Source organism: Oncorhynchus mykiss, chromosome 1, assembly GCF_013265735.2.
Source record: "Oncorhynchus mykiss isolate Arlee chromosome 1, USDA_OmykA_1.1, whole genome shotgun sequence".
Taxonomy (NCBI): domain Eukaryota; kingdom Metazoa; phylum Chordata; class Actinopteri; order Salmoniformes; family Salmonidae; genus Oncorhynchus; species Oncorhynchus mykiss.
Window position 1 is genome coordinate 79,045,273 of NC_048565.1, and position 10,686 is coordinate 79,055,958.

Consider the following 10,686-nt stretch of genomic DNA (forward strand, 5'->3'; position numbering starts at 1 on the left):
AAAGTTACATCAAAATATATTTTATATTTGAGATTCTTTAAAAAGTGGCTACCCTTTGCCTTGATGACAGATTTGCACACTCTTGGCATTCTCTCAAACAGCTTCATGAGGTAGTACCCTGGAAGGCATTTCAATTAACAGGTGTGCCTTGTTAAAAGTGAATTTGTGGAAGGTAGGGGTGGTATACAGAAGACAGCCCTATTTGGTAAAAGACCAAGTCCATATTGTTATTTTATTGCTACTCTTTAATTATTTGTTACTTTGTTCTTTTTTTTCTCTTCTTTTTTTCTTAACTGCATTGTTGGTTAAGAGCTTGTAAGGAAGCATTTCACTGTACCTGTTGTATTCGGCACATGTGAGAAATAAAATGTGATTTGATATTATGGTAAGAACAGCTGAAATAAGCAATGATAAATTAAAGTTCATCATTGCTTTAAGATGTGAATGTCAGTCAGGGTGGACAATGTCAAGAACTTTGAAAGTTTCTTCAAGTGCAGTCGCAAAAACCATCAAGCGCTATGATGAAACTGGCTCTCATGAGGACCGCCACAGGAAAGGAAGACCCAGATTTACCTCTGCTGCAGAGGATAACTTCATTAGAGTTACCAGCCTCAGAAATTGCAGCCCAAATGAATACTTCAGAGTTCAAGTAACAGACACATCTCAACATCAACTGTTCAGAGGAGACTGTGTGAATCAGGCCATCATTGCTGCAAAGAAACCACTAAGAAGAGACTTGCTTGGGCGAAGAAACATGAGCAATGGACATTAGACCGGTGGGAATCTGTCCTTCGGTCTGATGAGTCCAACCGCCGTGTCTTTGTAAGACGCAGAGTAGGTGAACGGATGATCTCTGCATGTGTGGTTCCCACCGTGAAGCAGAGGTGTGATGGTGTGGGGGTGCTTTGCTGGTGACACTGATTTATTTTGAATTCAAGGCACACTTAACCAGCATTGGGACTATCATTTGGCTTTAAAAAAGGGCAATGACCCAACACACCTCCAGGCTGTGTAAGGGCTATTTGACCAAGAAGGAGAGTGATGGAGTGCTGCATCAGATGACCTGGCCTCCACAATCACCTGACCTCAACCCAATTGAGATGGTTTGGGATGAGTTGGACTGCAGAGGGAAGAAAAAGCAGCCAACAAGTGCTCAGCATATGTGGGAAGTCCTTCAAGACTGTTGGAAAAGCATTCCAGGTGAAGCTGGTTGAGAGAATGCCAAGAGTGTTTAAAGCTGTCATCAAGGTCAAAGGGTGGCTACTTTGAAGAATCTAAGATATATATTTTGATTTGTTTAACACTTCTTTGGTTACTACATAATTCCATGTGTTATTTCATAGTGCTGATGTCTTCACTATTATTCTACAATGTAGAAAATAGTCAAAATAAAATAAAATAACCCTTGAATGAGTAGGTGTGTCCAAACTTTTCACTGGTACTGTATATTTGTTTTATCCTCTCGGATAAACACTCCAAACTGGTCAGAGGCGTCCGCATGGTCCTAAAGCACACCGTTGCCTGATTTGATTCAGAGGGGTTGGGTTAAATGCGGAAGATACATTTCAGTTGAAGGCATTCAGTTGTACAACTATCCCCCCTTTCCTTTGTATCACATTTCAATGATAAAACTAGGTGGCACAAAAATGCCATTTCAGAATGTGGGGGGGACATGTTCCCCCCTGTCCCCAGTGAAAGTTGCGCCCCTGTTCTATAAATCGCTACATTAATATGGATGCTACCATGAATACCGATAGTCCTGTATTAATCATGAATAATTATAAGTGAGAAAGTTAGTCACACAAATATCATACCACCATGACATGCTAACCTCTCAGCATTACGATAAAAATGTTTGGGGGGGTATGATATTTGTGCGTCTAACTTTCTCACTCATCATTATTCAGGACAATCCGTAATCATGGTAGCATCCACATTAATGTAGAAGTGTTCAAAAACATGTTCTATTCTTATTTACAATAAAAGTGACTCCAAAAAAACACTACATTATTTGACATTCCTTTCTATCGGCCACAAAATAATCAAAACGTGCTGTAGTACAGAGCCAAAACAAAAAATGTGGCACTATCCCAATACTTTTGCAGTGCACTGTATTTAATCATATCTACAGTAGGTCATGTAAAATGTATTCATCTCTACTGTACCTGCAAACCTACTGTACATGTAAAATGTATTCATCTCTACTGTACATCATGTAAAATGTATTCATCTCTACTGTACCTGCAAACCTACTGTAGGTCATGTAAAATGTATTCATCTCTACTGTACCTGCAAACCTACTGTACATGTAAAATGTATTCATCTCTACTGTACCTGCAAACCTACTGTAGGTCATGTAAAATGTATTCATCTCTACTGTACCTGCAAACCTACTGTAGGTCATGTAAAATGTATTAATCTCTACTGTACCTGCAAACCTACTGTACATGTAAAATGTATTCATCTCTACTGTACCTGCAAACCTACTGTACATGTAAAATGTATTCACCTCTACTATACCTGCAAACCTACTGTACATGTAAAATGTATTCCTCTACTATACCTGCAAACCTACTGTACATGTAAAATGTATTCATCTCTACTGTACCTGCAAACCTACTGTAGGTCATGTAAAATGTATTCATCTCTACTGTACCTGCAAACCTACTGTACATCATGTAAAATGTATTAATCTCTACTGTACCTGCAAACCTACTGTAGGTCATGTAAAATGTATTCATCTCTACTGTACCTGCAAACCTACTGTACATGTAAAATGTATTAATCTCTACTGTACCTGCAAACCTACTGTACATCATGTAAAATGTATTCATCTCTACTGTACCTGCAAACCTACTGTAGGTCATGTAAAATGTATTCATCTCTACTATACCTGCAAACCTACTGTAGGTCATGTAAAATGTATTCATCTCTACTGTACCTGCAAACCTACTGTACATCATGTAAAATGTATTCACCTCTACTGTACCTGCAAACCTACTGTACATGTAAAATGTATTCACCTCTACTATACCTGCAAACCTACTGTACATGTAAAATGTATTCCTCTACTATACCTGCAAACCTACTGTACATGTAAAATGTATTCATCTCTACTGTACCTGCAAACCTACTGTAGGTCATGTAAAATGTATTCATCTCTACTGTACCTGCAAACCTACTGTACATCATGTAAAATGTATTCATCTCTACTGTACCTGCAAACCTACTGTACATCATGTAAAATGTATTCATCTCTACTGTACCTGCAAACCTACTGTAGGTCATGTAAAATGTATTCATCTCTACTGTACCTGCAAACCTACTGTACATGTAAAATGTATTAATCTCTACTGTACCTGCAAACCTACTGTACATGTAAAATGTATTCACCTCTACTATACCTGCAAACCTACTGTAGGTCATGTAAAATGTATTCATCTCTACTGTACCTGCAAACCTACTGTAGGTCATGTAAAATGTATTCATCTCTACTGTACCTGCAAACCTACTGTACATCATGTAAAATGTATTCATCTCTACTGTACATCATGTAAAATGTATTAATCTCTACTGTACCTGCAAACCTACTGTAGGTCATGTAAAATGTATTAATCTCTACTGTACCTGCAAACCTACTGTAGGTCATGTAAAATGTATTCATCTCTACTGTACCTGCAAACCTACTGTACGTCATGTAAAATGTATTCATCTCTACTGTACCTGCAAACCTACTGTACATGTAAAATGTATTCATCTCTACTATACCTGCAAACCTACTGTACATGTAAAATGTATTAATCTCTACTATACCTGCAAACCTACTGTAGGTCATGTAAAATGTATTCATCTCTACTATACCTGCAAACCTACTGTACATCATGTAAAATGTATTCATCTCTACTATACCTGCAAACCTACTGTAGGTCATGTAAAATGTATTCCTCTACTGTACCTGCAAACCTACTGTACATCATGTAAAATGTATTAATCTCTACTGTACCTGCAAACCTACTGTAGGTCATGTAAAATGTATTCATCTCTACTGTACCTGCAAACCTACTGTACATCATGTAAAATGTATTAATCTCTACTGTACCTGCAAACCTACTGTAGGTCATGTAAAATGTATTCATCTCTACTATACCTGCAAACCTACTGTACATCATGTAAAATGTATTAATCTCTACTGTACCTGCAAACCTACTGTAGGTCATGTAAAATGTATTCATCTCTACTATACCTGCAAACCTACTGTACATCATGTAAAATGTATTCCTCTACTGTACCTGCAAACCTACTGTACATCATGTAAAATGTATTAATCTCTACTGTACCTGCAAACCTACTGTACATGTAAAATGTATTCATCTCTACTATACCTGCAAACCTACTGTAGGTCATGTAAAATGTATTCATCTCTACTATACCTGCAAACCTACTGTACATGTAAAATGTATTAATCTCTACTGTACCTGCAAACCTACTGTACATGTAAAATGTATTCATCTCTACTATACCTGCAAACCTACTGTACATGTAAAATGTATTAATCTCTACTGTACCTGCAAACCTACTGTACATCATGTAAAATGTATTCACCTCTACTGTACCTGCAAACCTACTGTACATCATGTAAAATGTATTCATCTCTACTGTACCTGCAAACCTACTGTAGGTCATGTAAAATGTATTCATCTCTACTGTACCTGCAAACCTACTGTACATGTAAAATGTATTCATCTCTACTATACCTGCAAACCTACTGTACATGTAAAATGTATTCATCTCTACTATACCTGCAAACCTACTGTACATGTAAAATGTATTAATCTCTACTGTACCTGCAAACCTACTGTACATCATGTAAAATGTATTCACCTCTACTGTACCTGCAAACCTACTGTAGGTCATGTAAAATGTATTAATCTCTACTGTACCTGCAAACCTACTGTACATCATGTAAAATGTATTCATCTCTACTGTACCTGCAAACCTACTGTACATCATGTAAAATGTATTCATCTCTACTGTACCTGCAAACCTACTGTACATGTAAAATGTATTAATCTCTACTGTACCTGCAAACCTACTGTACATGTAAAATGTATTCATCTCTACTATACCTGCAAACCTACTGTAGGTCATGTAAAATGTATTCATCTCTACTGTACCTGCAAACCTACTGTAGGTCATGTAAAATGTATTAATCTCTACTATACCTGCAAACCTACTGTAGGTCATGTAAAATGTATTAATCTCTACTGTACATCATGTAAAATGTATTAATCTCTACTGTACCTGCAAACCTACTGTACATGTAAAATGTATTCATCTCTACTATACCTGCAAACCTACTGTAGGTCATGTAAAATGTATTCCTCTACTGTACCTGCAAACCTACTGTACATCATGTAAAATGTATTCATCTCTACTATACCTGCAAACCTACTGTACATCATGTAAAATGTATTCATCTCTACTGTACCTGCAAACCTACTGTACATCATGTAAAATGTATTCATCTCTACTATACCTGCAAACCTACTGTAGGTCATGTAAAATGTATTCCTCTACTGTACCTGCAAACCTACTGTACATCATGTAAAATGTATTCCTCTACTGTACCTGCAAACCTACTGTACATGTAAAATGTATTAATCTCTACTATACCTGCAAACCTACTGTACATCATGTAAAATGTATTAATCTCTACTGTACCTGCAAACCTACTGTACATCATGTAAAATGTATTAATCTCTACTGTACCTGCAAACCTACTGTACATCATGTAAAATGTATTCATCTCTACTGTACCTGCAAACCTACTGTACATCATGTAAAATGTATTAATCTCTACTGTACCTGCAAACCTACTGTACATCATGTAAAATGTATTAATCTCTACTGTACCTGCAAACCTACTGTACATCATGTAAAATGTATTCATCTCTACTGTACCTGCAAACCTACTGTACATGTAAAATGTATTCATCTCTACTGTACCTGCAAACCTACTGTACATGTAAAATGTATTCATCTCTACTGTACCTGCAAACCTACTGTAGGTCATGTAAAATGTATTCATTAATCACTACTGCTAAGCCAGTCCTTTTGTGTTTTGTGCAGAAGTTCTTCAGCCCCAGGGAACAGAGAGATGGCACGCTACAGGGAATCAACCATAACAGATTAATGGTGACAGACAGTGCTGTGTACATAGGTGAGTTCACTTGCATTCATTTCAGATGAGTAATAACTATTTTGCAAATGTTTTTAATTTTTTTTAAAATTTAATTATTGGTCTACTGGTTGGTGGATTGATTAGTTTGCTTGTGAGGTGGGTTGAGTATTTGGCTAGTACCTTTGAATCTATATTTCTGATTAACGGTTTTGACGGGTGTCTGTTGTCCCATAGGGAACTTTGACTGGGTGGGGAATGAGTTTACGTTCAACGCTGGAGCAGGCTTGGTGATCAATCAGGTGGAGGGGGTGAAAGAGAAGAACTCAACGTTGGTGGAACAGGTGAGGGCTACGTTCCAGCGGGACTGGTATTCACGCCACACCAAGAGCCTGCAGGCTAACAAGATCCCAGTCTGCAACAAGCACCAGCTCAACCAACTGGCACATCTCAAAATCGCTCAACCAACAGAGCGCAATGGGAGTAAGGAGAGTCCCAATGGCTCCCTGTGAATCCGAAGACGTGGTGCGTTACAAGACTGATTTATGCAGGCTTTAAGAGAAAAATAACAGTTTAATACTGAAATCGGACACTGTAGACGTAATATAGGACTTGGAGGGCATTTGTTCCTCTATTGAACCTTCTGCTTATTTCATCCTGACTGTTTCTTACAGAAGACATTCATGGGAAGGGAACTGATCAAATAAATTGATTTTCTATTGAATGCTGAACCTCAGTAAATATAGTTCATCGTTAAATCCATTTTGCCAATAATGACATCATTCATCACAACCCTTTAAAACCCTCTCTGGCCTAAGCAGGTTGGAGCTGCATGGACAGTAGTGTGGAGATATCCTATACAAATCTATACTCCAAAAGGTGTTTACCTGGTGTGTCTTCAATATTCATTTACAAAGTGCAGCATACCTCCAACCTCGACCAAATGAACTGGGGCCATCTGTCTGTTGGACCACAGCTGATCAAATGAAACTAATGGGGAAAATAGGAATGCCAGAAACCTCACCTGACTCCTAAGATAAAGACATCTATTTGATGTTTATTGTTGCAGAGTAAAGACAATTATGCCCCATTGGCATTCATCTATTTTGGTATCATGTCTAAAATTCTGTTTTGGTCTAAACCAGAATGTAAACTTACTGGGGTTGAATCTTGACTCAATTTCCAGCATCCAATTTTAAGTAAAAGTTGCAGTCTTCTATTCTGCATATTTTCTTTGTTGGAAACACTCAATAGGGTAGAATAGATATTTAACTTGTGATAGAGCTTTAGGGCTGTTATGTTTTTAGCATGATCACATCATTTATATATTATTAATTATTTTTTAAATGTACCTTTCTGTACTCAAAAGGTGAGCGTCTTGCTTCCTGGAAAGTGTTGAAACCACCATGTCCCTGGACAGTACTTAGTTTGTAAGGGATATGCTATCATCTTATGCATAGGTTAAAATGAAAACCAACTGCAGCGGTCAATAGCATATTAACATTGGAAGGAGCTGAGCTGCCCTTTTAAGGTCTAAGACAAGGATGGGCAACTGGAGGCCCCCCTTTTGTAGGCCCACGGATCAATTTTCAAAGCCTTAAAACAAAAGATCTGTCAGGGTCTCAACTTACTGTTGAGTTAGAAGAGTAGAATACACAAGGTGACATTTTGAAATTTGGTTGTGCATCAGCAGTTTCTCTCGTTATGTCAGTCACTCAATTAGCCCATGTCAGCAAAAACAACTGTGATTGTAAGTTAGTCCTGCGGCCAGCTATCTAAACTTTTAGTAATCATGGTTGAATTACCAATTTGGGGGGCCTACATTGATGTTGTTAGTCACATCATATTAAAAACTGCAAACATTTCTCTCCACCCCATGACAAAATTAGTAGAATTGCATGAAATGAGTTATAAAATTGAGAAATCTTCTCCGCCTCATGGCAAATATGTATAGAATTGCAGGAAATTAACTCTGAAACGTATAACTTCCACTTAATGGCCCCCAAAAGGCTCTGATTGCATGTGTGAGTATGGATGTGGGTACACAGACCCGTGAGCCACTGCTGCCCCCTATGATGAGTTCGGCTTTGTTGTGGCCCCCACCCCCATCAAAGTCGCCCATCCCTGGCCTAAGGTATTTGTTTGGTAAAATTACAAGACAATGATTTTATCTAATGGAATATTGGTCCTAGATTCCCAGGGTCTTCGTGAATAATTAGGTTTATTAGGTATAACTGGAAAAGGGTGTTGAACCAGTGGGACAACAGTAGCTCTCTTTAAAAACAGATGTTGACTTATTGAACAGATATTGTAAACAATTGGAGGCTATTTCAGTCAGTAAGATCAATAGCATGACTTTTTAAAGACTGCTAAACACCATTTCCAGTTCCCCCAAGGACATGTTTTGAAATAAGACCTTATGCATTGGACTTAACACCGGCAGAGAAAGTAACCACAGCAACTCTTTACACCACACGCATGATACACTTTGCGCCTGAACATCAAAGATGATCAACTACAGGAGTTGTCAAAACCTTTTTATGAACATGTCACTCTAATGACTAAATTCTGTATGTAATAGGCCTATCTGTGGTGTTTGATTGGCATTACACTTCTATTAATTCTGTTTCATCTGTCTTTTCATAGTAATATAATATAACTTTCTCCATGTTTACAGGTAGTTCCCTTCACACATTATTTTATAACTGGGGTTCTGTTATCATATTCTGATACAAGAAAAATATTAATAGTAAATTGAAAAAATAACAATGCACGTACTTCCTGAAAATATTAATACGTTTGTCAGCGTTAACCAGTACATAAATGTAGCATTAACACATCTATGATGTACACTGCTCTTATGGCAGACAATGTTCTTAATCTGACAGTAAATATCTGTACAACAACTTACCCTTTAACTACAGGTAACTGTCAAAATATAGGAAACATCATCAGTGTCTTAATAGGGCGTTGGGCCACCACGAGCCGCCAGAACAGCGTCAATGAGCCTTGGCATCGATTCGACATGTGTCTGCAACTATTGGAGGGATGCAACACCATTCTTCCACGAGAAATTCAATCATTCGTTTTTTTGTTGATGGTGGTGGAAAACGCTGTCTCAGACGCCGCTCCAGAATCTCCCATAAGTGTTCAATTGGGTTGAGATCTGATGACTGAGACACACACACACACCCTTTAAACCCCCTATGCTCCTTTGAGACCCCTCTTTCAAAGGCACAGATATCTCTTCTAGCCATGGTAGTCAAAGTAATGGGCAACTGGGCATTTGTATACATGACCTTAAGCATGATGGGATGTTTTAATTGCTTAATTAACCCATGAACCACACCTGTGTGGAAGCACCTGCTTTCAATACATATACTTTGCATCCCTCATTTACTCAAGTGTTTCCTTTATTTTGGCAGTTACTTTTATGTCCTCATGTCATAAAGAGGTAGTCAAAGGCTGTTGGTGCAACAGTCCAGGCTACTTTATATATTGTTTTACGAGTGCATGTCTGTCAATCATCTGTTTAGGAATGCACTTTGTCACTGCACAAGAAACGTGTTTTCTTATTCAATTGCTGGCAAACCTTTTGCTCTTGATGTAGCGATTCTGGGATAAACATTTCCTAACCTATACATCGAACCCATTCAAAACAGATCAGAGCAAACCAAATGTGGGTGTGTCCCAGATACAACCTACAGTATAAACTGTCCCTGATTCACTGTTGCCACCTAGAGTTTGTTTTTATATTTTACCTTTATTTAACTAGGCAAGTCAGTTATGAACAAATTCTTATTTCAAATGACGGCCTAGGAACAGTGGGTTAACTGCCTTTTCGGGGCAGAACGACAGCTCGGGGATTCGAACTTGCTACCTTTCGGTTACTAGTCCAACGCTCTAACCACTCGGCTACCCTGCCGCCCCAAGGAAAGACTTTCTCTCACCTGCAAACAAGCACAAAAGATGTCTGAATACAAAGTAAAGATTAATGAATAGTCTTAGTCCTCATCATCACTTGTGCATTAGACAGACAGCCTAAATTTTATTAGAATAGTCTCCTGTGTAGTTTTTCAAAATGTTAGATTAGATTTGTACATCCACAGTAGGCAAACATGTCATACGCTACTACTGAATGGTAAATTAATTCATTTAAAAGGTATGATTGTAATAATAGCTTGAAGGATACCACTGTGGTCAAGGTGATTTACAGTTCATTTAAAAGCACATTGCATCACAACACATGGAAGACCAGTGGAGGCTGCTGAGGGGAAGATGGCTCATAATAATGTCTGGAAGGGAGCAAATGGAATGGCATCAAACCATGTGTTTGATGTATTTGATACCATTCCACTCATTCTGCTCCAGCCATTACCACGAGCCCGTCTTCCCCAATTAAGGTGCCACCAACCTCCTGTGTTGAAGACATTGATTGGGCTGGTTCGACATTGCAGCCGACAGTGCAGGCGACTGCCGACTGACTGTTCTACAAATCACCTTGCATT

The 10,686-nt window shown here is 38.2% G+C and overlaps 1 protein-coding gene across 1 annotated transcript in view; it reads left to right on the plus strand.

The window, feature by feature from the left end:
• LOC110530018 (inactive phospholipase D5) overlaps window positions 1-9,325 on the plus strand; it is a 59,166-nt gene extending 49,841 nt beyond the window's left edge. Inside the window, exons 9-10 of the mRNA XM_021612778.2 lie at window positions 6,130-6,220; window positions 6,416-9,325. Coding sequence (XP_021468453.1) covers window positions 6,130-6,220; window positions 6,416-6,690 — 366 coding nt within the window. The 3' untranslated portion in view covers window positions 6,691-9,325. The remainder of the gene's footprint in view (window positions 1-6,129; window positions 6,221-6,415) is intronic.
• Window positions 9,326-10,686: the final 1,361 nt, after the last annotated feature.